The sequence below is a fragment of the Lissotriton helveticus genome, chromosome 5_1 (genome assembly GCF_964261635.1).
Source record: "Lissotriton helveticus chromosome 5_1, aLisHel1.1, whole genome shotgun sequence".
Lineage (NCBI taxonomy): Eukaryota > Metazoa > Chordata > Amphibia > Caudata > Salamandridae > Lissotriton > Lissotriton helveticus.
This window is the reverse complement of record NC_136065.1, coordinates 1805152821-1805172742: the sequence shown is the minus strand read 5'-3', so window position 1 is coordinate 1805172742 and position 19922 is coordinate 1805152821. Positions and strand designations below refer to the sequence as shown.

Below are 19922 nucleotides of genomic sequence, written 5' to 3'. Positions count from 1 at the left end.
TCCTATGGCATTCTCCAGGTATTCCAGTCTATCTCATAGTCCAGTGGGACACCTTTGACTGCTCTTATATTGGCAATACTCCCAGAGAAATTCTTCATCACACTTTATATCGAGATAAATGTAATATCACTCTGAATGGACTGCTGCTAGCCTGACATCATTGCCATCAACATCAAGTTTCCTCTTGTCAAGTTGAAGGTCAACTGAATCTGTAGGCATCTCCTGAATACCCCAAGAAAGCCAAGCATTTCGGTGTGAAGAATTTTGATTTCTGATATCGCAATTTTACTTAGGATTACATAGATATGTCAACATAGTTGGAACCTGCTATAGCTATGTAATGAACTTATAAATTCTATGCTTGTAGGCAAGTGCCCCTTTTCAACATGGTTACCCCCACCTTTTTCCCTGGTATTTGATGCAGTTTTGACAGAAGGGCACTGGGTTCCTGCTATACAGAACCCCAGTGCCTGATCTCTTTCCCTAAAACTGTACAATTGTTCCCCCAATTGGCCATGCCTTTAGCACCACATATGAGTCCATAGTAAATGGTACCCCTGGTACCTAGGGCAGGGAGGCTAAAGAGGTTCCCTAAGGGCTACAGCATGTATTGTGCCACCCTAAGGAACCCATCAGCACACTCATGAACACTGCCACAGGAGGCTTAAAAAAAATTAAAGACATGACATGGCACACCCACTGTTTGCCATGCATGCAGACACTGCTTGTAAGTTTCCCCTAGAGCAGGCCTTAAATTCCTAAGGCAGGGTGCACGTGAGGACATATCTGCATGAGCAGATATGCCCCTGTGATGTCCATATCTATCCTTGGACATTGTCAGTGAAACGAGAAGTCATCATGAATATATGCACTGGGAGCTGGTCATTATGAGTTCCCAAACTACACGATGGCTTCACGATGGCTTCACTGCAACTAAAGATGTTTGTTATAAAATATCTCGTATTAATAAGCCCACACTGATTCCAGTGATGGATTTATAACACATGCACCCAGAGTGTACCTTAGAGGTGCTCCCTGAAAACCTACCAACCTCTTGTGTACTGGATGACTGGTGTGGACCGGTCTGCCACCACAGACAGGTTTCAGAACCCCTGCAGGTGAGAGACAAAGCTCTTTGAGGGCAGAAACAATGCCTGTTCCAGCTGAGGTGTTGACACCCCACCCTAACAGGATGCCTAAGTAATCAACATATCATGGCAGGAGGCTTCAAAGGCATCTGCTGCTATTGATATGGGACCCCGGCTTCCCCCAGACTTGGGAGATGCCAGTCCCCGCCCTGAGGCCTATTTGGCACCAGGAAAGCTGGGAAATTTAGCTTCTCAGGAGGAGTGTTCACTCTTAGGCTAGTTCCACCCCTAAGGTGGGCGATCCTGATGTGAACACAAAAACGAGAACTCCATCATCTTAGTTTTTGATGGAATTAGGCTCACTGGCTTAGGTTTAAGCCTGCTTCCCACAGGAAGTGGTCATACAGTGGGTTTTGTCACCCTAAAGGTCTATAGCCCATTGGCTACTACCTGTCACTCCCCTAAATTGAGTATTTAGGAGCACCCCTGACGCCAGGACCTTAGATTTCGACAGATCCAGAAGAAGAGGACAAAGAAGAACTGTGAGAGAATGGGAACTGAAGACTTGCTGTGGACTTTTGGAGTCAAACCTTGCCTGCTGCACCAGTCTCAACAATCAAGCCGAGTGACTCGTCTTGCAGCTGAGCCCGGTACCAAGAACCCCAGTAGACTGCCAGGCCTTTACAAATTGTCAGCAGTTTTCTGGAGTAGACTAGCTATTCACCTGCAGCCCGCAGTCACCAAAGAAACAAAGTCCAGTTTACCATGACGCAGCAGCTACCCAGGAAGAGGTAACTGTGCTCCTGAGGGTCAGCTCTGTCCCCCAACCAAGTGAGAGGACACCAAGACTGACTAGAGCTGAACAGGACCAATACCTGGGGTACCGGACCCCTTGAAGTAACCAAGGCCTGCTTAAGTCCAGTTGGGATTCTAACAGCACTGAGACCAAGCAACTGTTGAGGGACATCGGCACCGCAGAGTCCCACTTCCAGAGTGGCCCAGCTGGTCTAATTTTGAACCCTCAACCAGTGAAAACCAACAACCGCGAGGGCCTTTGACGCACAGAGCTCAGCTGACCTATCCACTCTGCACCCGAACTCCCCAGCCTAGGTACCAACAAACCAGCAGTTCACCCTTGCTCCCAGGACCTTGTAATACGAGCCCCCATCACCTCCTCTGCAGACTGTTTTTAGGTGCCCCCCTTTCTTTTCACCGACATAGCATGCAAAGATACTAATCCAGCCAGCACGTCTCACCCGGATGCCCCAGAGCAGGTAACGAGTAACTGCTGGTGGTACTTTGGACCTTGGCCCCTTAAAAACGTAAGTTTAGGAGACCCTCCAGAAACTGACTGTAGATAACTGTATGCAACCTATGCCTTTTTCCCTGTAGGAAAACATTGCTGTGTAAAGACGCATTTAAGTGAACTGTTTACGTATCTGTGAAATTCAATATTTAAAAAAGTACTTATTCGATAAAAATGTTCTTGGTGTCAAAATGTATATAAAATGCTACTTATTTTTCTACATTGGTCTCGGATTTATTCTTGAATGTGTATCATTTATTGCCTCTGTAAGTACAACAAATGCTTAGCACTACCCTCTGATAAGCCTAAACTGCTCGCCCACACGACCACAAAGGAGAGCCTTTAGTGGTATAATCTTTATCTCTGTAAACCAATAAGGGTTGGCTGAACTCTTTAAAAATTGTACCTCATTTTGGTCCACTATTTAAAGAGCCAGTTTCTACAATGCTGCTATACCAAATTGTAACAGTTTTTGGATGTACTGTGTACTTGTAATAAAAAAAAATCACAGGGTTGAGTAGCTTACAACATTTTCAAATGTAGGCCTTCTTTTGAAATAAACAGCCTGCGGTTGTAAGTCTATCAGCCTATTTCAACCGGATGACTGTAGGAATAACTTGCAAGAGTCTGAATGTCATTCCACAACAGCCCCATATATCATTTAGTAGAACGTATTATGCATATGGTGTAGTGTAGAGTTAAGAAGAGATGGTACTGCTTTACCTTCTTTAGTTGGATAAACCTGGCTTCAGTTTGTTTCTTTAACATTACATTTGGCTGCTGTTATGGTTGTTGTATTGGTCTCTATTATCATAAATACCAATACAAATACTAATAACAACAAAACATTGCATTCGGCTGCCATTACTACATAGAAAACCTTAATATTACCCATCTCTTTTCACCACTACCATGATTGAAGATTTCAGTGAGGTCTTAGGACAGTCTCTGTCTCCATGCTGCCCACTGAGCTAGAGGGCCTTCATACAGGAAATTAAACACTAACCCGCCGGAAGCAATGGTGCTATCTTGAAACCAATGCATAAACCACACCTGCATCATTTGTCATGGGAAGTGTAATTTGCCTACACACTGTGCAGAGCTCAAAGATGGATGCAAAGAAGAACTTTAAACTGCATTCTATCAGTATGGGCTAATCCTTCTCACTTTTTTCTGATCAAAGTCAATTTCGATTTTCACTCAAGAAGTAGTCTCATTCCCTACATTTTAAGGCCTCACCTCCGAGAGAGGGAGAGCTCTGGCTGCTATTCTAGCATACTTTCCATGGATATTTGAAAGAATCCTTCTTGTACTAGTGCAGAGGTTTGAGACACCTATGTTGGTCTACCTAAGGCTCCTATAGGGTAGCTGTCATGTGTTTGGGAAGGGCATTTCCACTGTGTGTGAGGTCCATGGGAGAAGAAAATGCCAAAACAGTTTAGGTATGTAAACCACAATTTGCATATTTTATTTTACGTATTTATTTATTTAAACAGTTTTATATAGCGCTGGCTAGACCCAGAGGTATCAGAGCGCTTTACAGGGGTTGGAAGTCGAAACAGATTAAGGTATTATATTCATACAAAAAGGAAACGGGTGTAAAAAACATTTTAATCCAAATGCAAAGAACAATAAATACATGGACACGAAGATCAGAAGTACAAAAAGTCCATCACATTGATTTGGATAATTGTGCAAGTGTTGGTAGCAAAGGATGATGGGGGAAAAATATGGGGGTAGGAAGGAACCGAGGTGGGTTAAAGGAGAGGGGATAGAATGTAGGAGTAGCTGGAGATTATATGAGGGTTAGTAGAAGGAGGGTGGAAGCATATGTGAGGAAGAGAGGACGAAAGTCAAGTATAATGTGGAGAGGAGTGTAGCGCTCTCATGAGCAGGCTGAGAGGCCCTATAAGGTGGCGGGATTAAGAACCCCAGTAATTATGGAGAAGATGTTGCTTCAGACCTTTTTTGAAGTTGAAGTAGGAGGAGTGCATGTTTTTGATCCTCCAGCCTAGACTACGTTTAGAGACAGAAAGACCTAGATTGGAAGAACTGTGCCTTGACTGCCTGCGGTTACTTTCACCAATGAATACTTTTCTGGGTATTGTTTTTAAGATTTAATAAATACACAATTCTCTCTGTTGGCGTCATCATTAATCACACTCACACAAGTAAAGAATGTGCCGCATTCAGTAGACTGCATGTGTATCTCACTTGTAACACCGTTACTTACTCACCTAAGAAGAAGTACATGAGTATTTGCTTCAGCATGACCTTTTGGATTGCAGGATGTGTGATGGAGTTCAGCAGTTGCCTCTTCTCAGGATTGGAAAATATAATGCTTGCTAACTTCTCCCTGTTTATCTCTCCTCCTTCAAGCAACACCTCAGGCCCAAATAGCTGAATTATCTTCTGATATGCTGGAGCATTGGGTTGGATCACTGCCAATACAGAAACAAAATATTTCAAAGTACATGGTTAGCAGATGCCAAGCATTAACAAAAGTCCACAGTAATTGACAACTTGTGCTTTTGCTAGGAACAAAACCCAAATTGGCATTTTACAGTAACCAGACTTTTTTCAGAGTGATATGGTTTATACCAAAATACCCCAATGTTGCATGTAGAGTCATGGGAAAAAGATGTGCAGGTTGGTTAAGTTGCTATCATTTCTCCAGGCCTGAAAACATCCATACAAACATTTTGCATATTAGCTTTAATGGACCAACAAAAAATCGATTATAGCTATAAGCAGGAAGTTGTTCATTGCTTTTTTCACTGCAATAGGGTTACTTTAACAAAATAGGATTTTTGCCCTCAAAAAATAGGCGCAGCAAGGGCATAAAATACAAATTTAAGCGCTCGTGAGCTGATCATCTGACAGATTTTATGTTCATAGTTAGAATGACACACTGGTGATTCTAAGAGAAAGGAAACATCTAAGGAGTATGTTTTCTTCCTATTTGACTTCTGAAGGAGAAGTAAATCATCTGTTTGTTAAAACTGGCTATTTATGATAAAGTGTGTAGTATCTTGTTCGTGCTAATATCCTGTTATTATCTCCCGACCTGCTCAGCCCAGTGTTAATGTGCTGTGTGCTGCTTGGAATGTTGGTGTGATGATGCTGAATGGAATTTTTGGGTGCCTGTGAGGTGTAGTGTGACAGTTAGAGTATGGGCTGAGTTACAGGTAGGCTGCTCCTGGTGGGGCAGTTTAATAAGAATTCAACTACCTATACCTGAACTTAATAAATCTATTGAAACTACATCTTGCTTGCTGGGGCAAACAGGAGGGGACATACGCCCAGCCGAGAGCAACACATCCCCGAGCAAAAGTGTGGAGGAAGCCGGGAGTCGCAGAGAATGGGCACACACAGACGGTGTGGTTTGCTGCTTCACCCCACCCCGCCCCGACTGCTCCACACTCTGCTGCACACTACCGTCCATGTGCTGAGTACTGGTATCACATTTCAAATCTGAGGGTCAATGGGCGAGCCCCCACCCTTGGCCAATGCCGGGGTTGGCAGTGCCAGACCATCAGTTGCAGATTTTTGTAAAGTATGTATCACCACAATGTTTCATCAGTCTTTCTGTATATACTCTAGTCTCCTGCTCTTGCCCCCGCAAAACTGTAGCAACAGCTGAGAAAAAAATATATGATTTAAGGTTTACACCGTTTATACTTTTGTTGATACTGGTAAACACTAATTTCTGTTGAGAACTATTAATCTAATATTTACTTGGCTTTCTAACAGACCATGTTCCCTCTGCCAATACTGTGCAGTAAATGGACTGTGCTCTCTTGTTGAAATTGAAACTGATCATAAGTTTAAAATCTTGAAGATAATTGTCCTCTGAGGGCAGTCAAAGTCAGTGTTAGGCGCCTGGCCTCAAAGTACAACTGGATTAGACATTTTTAGAATAGACAAATGTCTTTTGGATACTGAGCGTAAGTTGTGACGAGGAGTATAAGGAATAATTGCGTACACTCTGCACAGCTGTATGGCAAGTCCCTAACTCTGAAAGGCATCAATCGTTGGACCAGCCTACCTTCCAACTTGTGACAGCATTCGGGTATACTTTCAAATTAGCTGGACTTAATATTAAAAGATTGTACTCGTTTATAAAAGTAAATCACACAATTATTAAACAAGGTAACAAGCCCTGAGGGACTGGGCAAGTTATTTCCTTAAACTGAGAAGTATACAGCGCAGTTATAACAACTTGGGTGCACTTTCATATATAGAACGTAAGGCAGTCGTGTACTTTTCCTTTGATAACTGCCTCATTCAACTGGGGAGGGGGGCATCATGCGGTCTCACAGCAGCCTATTGATCCATCAGAACGAGAGCAGCAACTCCCTCCTTTTCCTGTATCATCCGCAGCTGGTGCATCACATAAATCGTTGTGGTGTTTCAAGACATGTCATTTACTAAAATAAATGTAGTTAGCTATGTATTTCCATTTTTTCGGAGACTTTGGTCATAAATGGTTATAACGATATGGGTCTACCATGGCTGAGCCCAGAGCAGGTATTTTTAATAAGGGAATAATTAAAGCTTTTTTCCAGCATGAGGGTACCAATATGTCACAAAGGAAACATTTAGTAGGAAAGCCAGCATAGAAGTGATGCTATTTATGATCATATTAAATATTCTGATGGGACAATAATCTAGTGATGAGCCAGAATGTATTGTTTTACTCACCGTGATAATACAGATCACAGATACGTTGGTGAGTTCAAAGAAGACTTGTTTTGTATGTTACCCAGGGTCTAAGAATGTGACCCAACCTCCCTGGAGAATTGGCGCCTGAAGTGGAGTCAGACTCATCATACAGCGCATCAACTTTGGAAATGAAGTAAAGCATGCACTGTACTTTTGCCATTTTACACTTGATTTCACAATTCTTTTTATGTTTTACATTGTTCCTTTAATCAACCCAGGTGTTTTCTTTCCATTAATGCTGCTCGTGATATTTTTTACATAGTCTGTAAAGGCGATTTTGAGTTGTAATATATACCTACGGCAACAGGCTGAAGAGTGTTAAATAAAACACAGTTGCTAAAAAAAAATAACAACCCCCCAGCAATTGAGTAAGGTAATTGAGAAAAAGAATCCATCAGCCTAGGGATAATAGAGGAGATGAAGGGCACTACAATTACTCTTGGTCTGGCGCAGGAGAAGAGCACTACACAGTACACAAAATCACCCCATCATTGGGAAAGCCAGGGGGCAATCAAACACCACTCTCTTTGCCCACCCCCCCTCCATTGGAACAGCGTGGGTCGCCGACATCCACAACAGCTTCGGCGCCCCACCCACGCACTCAACCGTCGAACCAACGCCCCCCACCGCCACCCTTCGCACCTGGACCACGGTGACCACCGAAGACACAGCCCGCACGATGAACACCATCCACTCCGGATCACCGACCGACCCCTGCCCACACCACGTCTTCAACAAGGCCGACTCCACCATCGCACCCCAACTCCGGAACATCATCAACGCCTCCTTCAACACCGCCACCTTCCCGGAGAGCTGGAAGCACGCCGAGATCAGCGCCCTCCTGAAGAAACCTACAGCGGACCCCACCGATCTCAAAAACTTCCACCCCATCTCGCTCCTCCCTTTTCCTGCTAAAGTCATCGAGAAGATCGTCAACAGACAGCTGACCGCCTTCCTCGAGACGAACGGATCCCTCGCAGTCCGGCTTCAGAGCCAACCACAGCACCGAGACCGCCCTCATCACAGCCACCGACAACATCCGGACCCTGCTCGACAAGGGGGAAACAGTGGCCCTCATCCTCCTGGACCTCTCCGCTGCGTTCGACACGGTCTGCCACCGCACCCTAGTCCAGCACCTCAGCAACATTGGTATCCAAGAGAAGGCACTGGAGTGGATCATCTCGTTCCTCGCCGGAAGAACACAAAGAGTCTGCCTCCCCCCGTTTCGCTCCGAGGCCACCGAAGTCATCTGCGGCGTCCCGCAAGGATCTTCACTCAGCCTCACCCTCTTCAACATCTACATGAAACCTCTCGCAGCCATCGCACGCCAGCACACCTCAACATCATCTCTTACGCCGACGACACCCAGCTGATCCTCTCCCTCACCAGAGACCCCGACACCGCCAGAACCTGCCTACACGAAGGGATGAAAGACGTCGCCGAGTGGATGAAGGACAGCCGCCTGAAACTGAACTCGGACAAGACGGAAGTCCTCATCCTGGGATCTTCGCCCTCCGCCTGGGACGACTCCTGGTGGCCCCCAGCCCTGGGCACCGCACCCAAGCCAACCGACCACGCACGCAACCTGGGCTTCATCCTGGACCCCTCCCTCTCGATGACCAGACAAGTCAACGCCGTCTCCTCATCGTGCTTCAACACCCTGCGTATGCTTCGCAAGATCTTCCGCTGGATCCCGACCGAGACCAGGAAGACTGTCACCCAGGCACTCGTCACCAGCCGACTGGACTACGGAGACGCCCTCTACGCCGGAACCACAGCCAAGCTACAGAAAAGACTCCAGCGCATCCAGAACGCCTCCGCCTGACTCATCCTGGATGTCCCCCGACGCAGCCACATCTCCAGCCACCTGAGGAACCTGCACTGGCTCCCCGTCGACAAGAGGATCACGTTCCGGCTCCTCACCCACGCACAGAAGTCTCTCCACGACCTGGGCCCCAAGTACCTCAACGACCGCCTGACCTTCTACACACCCACCCGCCAGCTACGGTCCACCAGCCTCGCCCTCGCAGCCGTACCACGCATCCGAAGAGCCACCGCCGGAGGAAGATCCTTCTCTTACCTGGCTGCCAAGACTTGGAACTCCCTCCCCATCCACCTTCGGCTGACCCAGGACCATCTCGCCTTCAGGAAACAACTCAAGACCTGGCTGTTCGAGCAGTAGCATACCCCTCCCCCCAAGCACCTTGAGACCCTCCCGGGTGAGTAGTGCGCTATACAAATGGCATGATTGATTGATTGATTGGGTGAGAGGAACCAACAAAGACCCCAAATACGGCCTACAACCCTTGATCAAGATGTAATGCTTCACGGAGAATTATTTTAATAACTCTACAATTCAACATTACCATTAAATAATATAACAGCAGTAAACACATCAATTCCAAAGGAATTCTATGAAAAACTAAAGTTAGGGGTAAGGGGATAAGTTAAAGAGGGATTCAATAAAGGGTACAATGCAAAAAAGCCCGATAACACACATTTAACAATTAAGGAACTACCTTACAACGTTTCTCACACACACACACACACACACAAAACTAAATTACACAATCTATTCCTGCTTTTATCAAAAAAGCTTTCACAGATAAAATACCACATTCCATAATCTGTTGCAGGGTGTGGAGTGTTATAAATAGATTTCCCGGAACACCACCAAAGGAAGTATTTGATTTTCAATAAAAGCTGGAAAATTCTGATCTTTGCTGCCTTTCTACTGCATTGGTGCCCTCTGGTGTCAAATGCAGCCCCTACACATAAGAACATTTCTGTGATGGATACTCCTACTATGACCCATACTAAACCACCTAATATGCCCTTGTTGGCATCTAAAATGTCCCCAGACCCTTAGGGCTGTCTTCCACTACTGCTTTGGAAGCACGGCATACATCATATGGCCTCAGCTCACTGTTCACTGTGTGGTGCTGTGCAGTGAACAGTAGGCTCGTAGCTGCAATCTGAGCAGTGTACCACTATACCTGGGCCACGTCCCAATGCTGAAGTCAGTTTCTTTCTAATCTCTGTCCGCATCAATGGATGCAGAGCTACTGAAATCAGTTTATGACAGCGTGCCTATTAATGGACAATATGAGTCCATTCCACAGAAAAAGTTTAAGGATGGGGCAGTGAGGTTGCTGGGTTGCCTGTAAAAAGTAAGATACACAAGCCGGTTTTATAGTACACATGCAGACCAAAAAAAAAAAAGCGTAGACTGCAGAGGCTGTTTGTGAACAACAGGTAGTTGATTGGATGTCTCTCCGGTTCTGGGGGCAAAACTTACCTTCAGCTTCCACGATCCCTGCTACTGCTGCCGGTCTCCCCCTGCCGCCGCACGCCTCCTGACCTCCTGACATCTCAGCGCGGCCGCAGTTAGGGGGGGACTACACGTCCCAGGAGTCTCAGCAGCAGGAAGCCACTCCCGCCCATTCCGCGCCCGGAGGCGCTTAAGATCGTAGGAGAGCCCCCGCGCCGCGGGACGCGCGTGGGCATCGCCGGGCTAAGCCCGGGCAAAGGTGTGATGTATTCCTATAGGTACTGTATCTATTCCCCTATTCCTGACCCTGGTCTGGTTAATAATTAACTAGCAGCCATCTAATGGTGCAGAAACCGTTATCTGATTAAGCCACACCACGGCACAGAAGCGCGTTATCTGATTAGGTCATAACGCATGCCATCTAATTAGACAAGCGAATACTCATCCCGGTCAACATAAGGAAATCTATAACCCTAAAACTTATAGAAAATGGACTGACACCAAGAGGTGGTACAGTCATATTCGTAATTGAGGCACACGAATATCGGCAGACAGAGGTATTCTATTCATGGATAAACTTTCCAGCAGCAAACGCTGTAACAAAGGACTTCCACTATTACAAAATAGAGGAACCTCCTAGTGAGTACACTCCTTTCGAGGAAGTGGAAATACCACTCAAATTCCAAGAGCACCTGCTCTTGTTTCATGGCGCCCTAAAACATAATAATCACATCACCAGGCTCGGTCCACTAGGTAGACCAGGAGCAACGTGGCCGGTCCTAGCCGGATATACACCACATCCAGACATTGAAGAAATGCCTGCACCAGAGCTTTTAGCACAGCTAAAACAATTAATAAAAATACATAGACAATTAGTCCAATATGTAATGCGGACTTCAACAATCCAACCAGCTATTAAAATTCCACAGCTGACCACTCATCAGGGGAACACAAATAAAATTACACCTCAGAACATACAGTCCTGTCTAGGTAAAGTACCCGCAAAACGGGAACAAATTCCTTTCTGGCTAGCACAAAAAATCACTCAAATAGAGGCGGTGTTTCCAGATACCACCCCTGTTGAGAAACATAGGATTCTGACTATCTGTCTCCCAATGGGAATCGCACCACATGTGGAGGACAGTGACACTTGGGGAACAGTCTTTGCCTCCATTTACACAAAAACACATGGTGTACCATCCATGTCAGTAATACCAGATGTGCTAAAACAGATTCAAGATGAATACGGTCCAGAACCCGCTTTAACTCTCGGTATGAAACTACTGAAAGATTTCAAGCAGGTCTCTGCAATATTATTAGCCAACATAAAGGGAGAAGCAGTAAATGTGGCGATTCGCCAGAGGTTAAAAGAGACAAATATAGCAGACCAACCATCTGAAATTGCCAGAATCATAGAAAAATCCTATGAAGAACTAGGAAGAGATAGTTTGGGTGGAATACCAGTGAAACCTCAACTAGTTGAAAGTCCTGAAAAGGTATTTATAAAAAATAACTTAAACACTCAAAAAAAGAGCTGGGATGGAAATAAACAATCCAATCCTAAAGAAAAAAGATTCCAGTCCAGAGGAAGGTCTCCTCGGCGGAGAGAAAGATCTCCTGATCAAGGATGCAAGTCTCCCCAAAGGGAGCCCTCTGTGAAAAAATACAACCTTAGAAATAGGGATAATATAAAAAAACCTGATAGATATCAAGATATTGATACACGTCCCTCTCAATCTTTTCAGACTTCCTCGCAGAAATCGGAAAGAAGAGGACGATCAGAACACAGGGAAGAGCACGTCAAGTCCAAAGACAAAGAACCTGCTCATCAGAATAAAAAATTACAATTTCCAAAAAAGAAGGTAGCCAGTATTAAAGTAATTAACAATGCCGAGAATACTGAGGACACAGCTGAAAAACGGATAATGGGCTCAGACAATGCTAGACAGCGCAGCAGAAGTGAGCATAGCTCGCAAAGTCCTTATGAATCATCTGGAGACAGTGGACATGAATGAATACATTCAGGTGGAAACTGCAGACACCAGAGTTAGCAAACCTCATAAAATATATGAAATAACATTGCGAATAGAAGGGGATAAGACTAGAAAAATTAGGGGTCTATTTTGGGATAATCTCTCCAAGGGCTATGACATCCTTCTAGCTGAACGAGACTGGCCTCCAGAGTTTGTCAGGGAGTGCCCACATGGCGAAGAAATAATTATGCCTGCCTTCTCAAACCATATTCCAATTCATAAAAAATATACACTTGCAAGAAAGTGGGCAGTAGCTCAAGCCCCTGCCTTATATAAAAATCATGTGGGATGGGATGAGGACTCTCCTCACAAAATCCAGTTAAAATCACAACCTACTGCACAGAGGCAGTACCCGATTAAGCAAGAAGCTAAAAAACAGGTAAAAGAGATCCTAGATCAACTTGAATACCAGGGGGTGATTGAAACTTGCACCTCACAAATGAACAACCCTTTGTTTCCTGTCTCCAAACCAGACAATTCATATCGTCTTGTTTTGGACTACAGACACCTTAACTCATGTTGCAAAACATTTGCGGTACAAAAGAGAGTAACAGAATTACTACAAACATATGATGACGAGGCGTTATCTTATGTCGACGACATCTATCTAACAGACGATGACTTGGATACTCACTTCAAGAGAGTGAACACCATAATACTTGGGTTCGCAGCAGAGGGTTACAAATTCAACATTAAAAAGTCAAGAATTGCCCATCTAACAGTCCTGTTTTTAGGATATGAACTATCAAGTGAAGGCAAAAGCCTGGCCGACAATTTCCTAGAGAAATGTGCTGTAATCCAAGCACCTAGAACACTGAAAAACTTACAATCAATTCTAGGCTTCCTAAATTTCGGAAGAACTTACATTATAAATTATGCAGAGAGAATTAAACCTCTCTATGATCTAATAAAACCAGATTTTAAAAAAATCAATTGGACTCAAAAACACACAGAAATTTTGAGATCTTTACAAACAGATATGTTAGTTAAAACAAAACTACAAACACGTGACAACACACGCAACCTTGTGATTCGAGTCATCCCAGGAAGATGCGGATTCACATACCTGACCTCTAATGAGGGAGAGAAGGTACCAATAGCATACAAATCACATTTGTACACAGAAGCTGAAAAAAGGTTCAGCATTAAGGAAAGCATTGTTCATGCGGTTCAAACAGCTGTGGCAAAAGAAAAATACCAAGCAGATGGTAGACAGGTTACAGTCAGAACAGCAGAATCAGCCTTTGAGGCATTAACAACACCATGTAATTTACCGACAACTGCACTAAATCCAGAATGGATACAATGGGTAAATTCTGTTGCTACAGACAAAGTAAAATACTATTTTGACCCAGAAATGAAAGCATTAAAATATCTAGAATATGAGAGAGAATACCCTCTGCCAATCGACATTCTGCCTTTAAGACAGTACGCATGTGTAATATATACAGACGGATATGCTCAACCCTCAGTTTGGGGAGAGCTGGCTTACAACGCCACGTGCGAAATTGTAAAAGAAGTGTGGCGCGGAGGTAAATTAAGACCTCTACTTACAAAAACACACTCAGTGGAAAATAATTCAGAACAACAAACTGAAATAATAGCATTAAAAATGGCGCTAGATAATGCCGATCGCGAATTCCCGACACTTATAGTGTGCGATTCGTATTACTGCGTCAAATCATACAATAACGATTTGCAGAAATGGATTCAAAACGGTTACAAAGATGACACAGGTGCCACAATAAAGCAGAAAGCGCTTTGGGAACAATTAGTTCTTTTAAGGAAAGAACTACCAAAAACTCACGTGATACATTCACTGAGTCATCAGCGTGATGGCGTTCACGTTGCAGGGAATTCATTGGCTGAGACAGCCACAGCGGTAGCAAGTAAATCGGCTTCCGTAGCTACAAAAAAGCGTGCAGTAAAACACATTGACGGTGAAACTGTGCTGGCGGTGAAAACGTCATCAAAAGGCGACTGCTCAGCGCTACCGATCAATTATCCACTCAATTATACATACATAATCGATGCAAACTCAGTCCCTTTTGCTCGAATCCCTGGAGTGGGGGATAGAGTAATTCCAAACACGGACAGGAGAGGCTTGTTAATAGCGGACGCACATATGGGTGAGGGTCTCAGACACCTTAAGCTAAAAGATTCTCTGGAAGAATTACAATCAGTGTACTGGTGGCCAGGCATGAGCCTGCATCATCACATTTTTGTAAAAAACTGCCCAGACTGCAATAGAGATCGCAGTGGCGAGCGAGGAGGACTATTGCCATGGCACTTCGCTCCAGAAAAACAACAACAATAAGAATGTACCCATCACGAAAAAGCGTTATATTAACATAAAAAGACTAATTTTCACTTATGATGTAGACCCCAGCGCTCGGCTGACGTCTGGACTGTTATACAAGGATTTGCAAGTCTATAATGGCATATACGCTAGGAGCATGCTACGTTTTGAATAATGTGTTCCCTTTAGCCCTCAGGCTTAAAGGGAAGCATGACCAAATGAGCATAGCATAGCGGGACTCTTCTCACTTCCTTCCTGAGGGATACGGGATGGTGTAAAGAAAAAACCAAGACATAAAGCAATCTATAACGGAAAAGGTATTAGGTTCGGGAGCTAGGTGGGTCAAACATTTAATAAGTGTCCAACGTAGTCTAAATAACCTGCCAAGGAATTCTCTGAAAGGGTTCAGTCCGTACGAACTATTGTTCGGGACTAGAATGATGATCCAAGATCTTGATAGTCAGACTTCAGTGGTTAAAGACAAAAACTTTGATATCAAAGATCGTTTGGCTATTTTACAGGACTTAAATGAAACAAGAAAAGACCTGAGCAACATAAAGTTGAAACAACAGCCAACAACCACTGAAGAGAAACCACCTGTCCCAGCAAGGCCTGTCTGGATTCCAAAAGTCGGGGATCTAGTCAGAGAGAAGATCGCGGTAAAGAAGGAATTTGGGCCTTCTTACAGAAAAGCAGTTCCTGTCTTGTCTGTCAACGGGACAAGATCAGTAGTACTACCGCCCCTTGCTGGTAAAAAGGAGAACCGAGTTGTATCCATCGACCTGGTTAAACCACAATCATCTGGCCGATAACAAACAGTAGGCCAAGTGGACTCCCAAGAAGTAGCAGAACACCAATGTTTGCTACGAATACAGAGGCTCAAACTGGAAGACTGATCACATTTGGAAAAACTACAGTGAATCAACAAGGACTATGCAACAAAGCAATGGAACTTGAACCTCTTAAAATCCAAATTAAAACTTTTCATCAAGAAACAACAACCTATGATGATGTAACTGCAGACTTTGCTAATGAAACAAAGCAAAACAATTGACAGAACAGCATCCGGCTACTTCATCAACTTCGATGATTCATCTGAAGACCTGAGTGAAGCAAAGAAACAGCCATCAACAAAAACTTTTAAAGACAAAGCTAAGGAACTTTTTCAACAGCTGAAAGAAACCTATCTGATTTCTCCATGGATTGAATTTTGGGTGGCCTTCGGTGCATTTATCCTCATTCTTTGGCTCATCATGGTACTAGGCTTGGGACATTTCATTGAAGGAAAATATGCTAAAATGGACACAGCAAGCCAGAAAATCAACTTGGTCCTTAAACCACACACATCTTCACACATCGAGAAAAGAGAACTTTCTTCAGTGAACTTCACAGCCAATCCTATACCAGGCGGTGTAGCATGGGACAAAACTGATTATGAAATCTATGGTCCGGTTGAAATCCTGAAGTATCCACACCAATTCAAGATCTCATTGAGTAACTTTGTAAAACCGAGCTCATTTGCTGATGATTGGGACTTTGAAAGTATTAATGATATGATGTCTGATCTTGTGATGTCTGCTAAATTTACAGAACATGATTATTTGCAGGGTTCGTCTAATTATGATCAGATGTTCTGCTATAACCACTATGGTAACCATTATCTACATAAATCTGCTCAACCTAGAATTGTTTTAAATTATAACCAATGGGAACATTGTGCTACTCCTCCAAAAGACAGCTCAAAAACATTTTATGATAAATATTCATACTTTTCAGGGTTTAACACAAGTAATACAGAAACATTTTATTTCAAATTGTCAAATAAGACAGGTATGAAGACCATGCTTACAAACACAAAATTGATATATTCCGATTCATTCTTTGAACAAATGAATACATTTGGGTTTGATTTCTGGAACAATAATATTGAAGCAAAAACTGTTTGGGGTACAAGAGATTGGCAAGTACAAGGTATAGAATCATTGTTTAGAGCCTGCATGATCCCAGAACAAATTATATTCTTGAATGACACTATTCAACAAACTACCTGTCTTGGCTTAGCCAAAATCAAAGATTTGAACAAACCGTCTATTCCAAAGCCAACAATGAACAGTAATAGCTCTATAGATGATGAGATAGACGTAAACCATATATTAAACCAAAACAGAACACATCCTGAATGGAAAAAATGGTTGATCTGGCCCACAGATACAAATAACTGTCAAGACAGATTCCTGAACAAAAAACAGGGGTTCTCATTGACTAGGCCAGACCCTAGATATTCCCAAAGACAACATCCAGGGATAGTAACCACCTACAGCGTGGGCAAGCTCTGCCTTCAATGGCTACAAACGTCCACACTGGCTGAAATTAAGCAACACCTAACTTTACTTACAGAAGGTGCTGACTTGCGTGATTTCATATTGGGGCAACGCAAACAGCGTCAAAAACGTTTCATAGCGGCCTCTATATATGCAGCTTATAACGAAGTTTGGAAAGTAACTCAAATTGAGACAGCAGAAAAAATACGGGAAATTGACCGTATTAATTTGGAAAAATCACTTTCTGTGGTAGACAATGGGTTAATGACTCTGTCCTCCAGAATATATTCTCTGGACAGCATTGTGTCTTCAGCAATCGATATAATATCGCAAGACTTACTGATGTTACAACACGGTCAGTCCCAATTGCGTTCTATTGTACAGCTTGGCTGGACGTTACAAAATCTGCGTTCTGGCTATGTGCCTTGGCGTTTAATCAACACAACGTCATTATTTAATATCTTTAACCTTACTGATTAACAAATCAGTTTGGCACAGAAGGGTGCTGACTATACAATTCTGAGCATTGAAAAACTTGAGAGATTACCATTGACAATGTCAGAACGACCTGTCATTGAATGGATAATACATGGAATAATAAATATTCCGATAACTACTTTCCAGTTTCAATTCTGCCAAAAATATATACAGGCAGGCCAGTATGAAAGGTTGGGTAAAGGATACATTAAGTCAATATGGAACTTGCCCTATACACACGAATGTGTCAGTAATAAAGGCCAGAAAGTGTTTCTCAGTGGCAATAATTGTGCAAAATCACTAAGTGGTACACTTCTGTGTCAGGGTATTAGCTTGCATGGAGCCTGTGAAGGGACTTCAAATAACCTTTCATGTTATCAGCTAGGCACACCTGCAACACGAATAGAACCATTCTTTAGGAGACTCTCGAACGGGAGTTACATTCTAATAGTAGATCGCAGATGTTGTAGTTTGCTGCCCGGAAAACCTTATCTCATAACCGTGACTAGGAAGATCATGTGCTGTGAACGAGTTTTGTTCCCGAACGATTCTCCAGACAGGGAGGCAAGGTTATGGCCCGATTTGAAAATTGCTTCTATTCGAATAGATACTTTAAGCAGAATGAAGACTGTGCTCCTACAGACGCCGACCAGGCTCACGTCATCAAAAGAAACGTATGATCTCCAAGTTGCAAGGACAACAGAAGAGATTAATTCATTATTATCAACTAATTCCCCCATACATTTCGCAGAAATACTGAACGAAATCTTAAATATTTCTGATACCACTGGTGTCTCCAGTGTATTTAAAGCAGTGTTTTCGGGTGCTTTAACTCCATTCAAAGCCATCCTGGGTATTTTTCTAGACTTTGTCCATTCCATTTTTGGCGGACTTCCACTCCTTTTGGGACTAGTAGCGGGTATTCTATTTTTGATCCTGTTATTTCGCTATGGCAAACCATGTCACAGACAAAACACCTGCGTCAAGGGAAGAAATGATCCTAGCCATTGGCTACCGGGACCGGGTAACTAAAATCCTTGGACTATCCCGGCTTATAGACCTGAACATGACTTGGTCTCTTTCATTTAGACCAATGTGGCAAAGTTGTGTTATGCCTGTATTAAGGTGCTTGCTATGCGGCGATGAATGCGTGTTGGACACCTGTCTGGCACTACAATCGGATGTGCCAATGGACGCAGATACCTTGTTGGGTCCGGTAACGGCTCATGCATTGTGCTGTCCCCAGCGGCTACCAATCCTGATGACGGCATTCGTGGAGACTTCACCACTACGATTGAGGGGTAGTGAAGCACAAGATGAAAGCAGCATCGATCAGGTACGACCTTCAGTCAGCTATGCTGATCAAAACATCAATGGAGGCAATCATGCTCAGGCTCATGAATGCATGGTAACAACCTTTTCCGAATTAGTGGAACTTACGCAAGAAGCTGTTGACAGTTTTTTCAACAGTCTAAATGATATGATGTTTTCACCAGAGCAGCAGGAATAACTTTGAGCAAACTAGAACTCGGAGTTCCCTACATCCTGAATTTGGCCTTCAACATTTAAAAAGCGATATGAAAAAATTTTCTCATCAGTTTTTCAGACTGCAAGAACCTTTTTTCCCAATTCAAAAATATTTACGATTTTTGGGACACTTATCTTCTGCTTAAAGTAGACATTATTCTTAGAGAACTAAATTTCTATTTTAGGTAGTCACGAGACATTCGCTATCCTCTAGCACTATTATACATAACTTTATGATTGTGATGAGATGGTCTCGCACTTTTTTTCTGTATTAAGAGCCATTTCATGTGTGGTTTTCGCATTTATTCATGCTGAATTTAGAAATATGCGTTATATGTTTAGCATTATTAGACTGCTTGTGCATATAGTACACGTGATAGTACATGTGATTATGTTTCAAAATTTTCAGGATACATATGAATGTATTTTGGGGTGGTACGATATACACAAACGCTACTGGTTTCACTATGCCTAGATTTGTAAATATGGACATAGTCTACGTGGAGTGGGTGTGATGTATTCCTATAGGTACTGTATCGATTCCCCTATTCCTGACCCTGGTCTGGTTAATAATTAACTAGCAGCCATCTAACGGTGCAGAAACCGTTATCTGATTAAGCCACACCACGGCACAGAAGCGCGTTATTTGATTAGGTCATAACGCATGCCATCTAATTAGACAAGCGATATTCCTCCAGCCCCTGATAAGGCATACGGAGTTCTCAAAACAAATCAAACCTACAGCGACCTGGGAAATTCCCATAACCATTGTATTCATTTCACCAAGAACTTCAGCAAAAGAATGTGCGAACGAGCCCGTTCATATGACATCCTTATTGACGTATATATGTCCATCCTTACGTCAATCTCGGCAC

At 43.3% G+C, this 19922-nt stretch overlaps 1 protein-coding gene across 1 annotated transcript in view; it reads right to left on the bottom strand.

Moving 5' to 3' along the window:
* DCAKD (dephospho-CoA kinase domain containing) overlaps positions 1-19922 on the bottom strand; it is a 299574-nt gene that overhangs the window by 151679 nt on the left and 127973 nt on the right. Inside the window, exon 3 of the mRNA XM_078645136.1 lies at positions 4632-4835. Coding sequence (XP_078501262.1) covers positions 4632-4835 — 204 coding nt within the window. The remainder of the gene's footprint in view (positions 1-4631; positions 4836-19922) is intronic.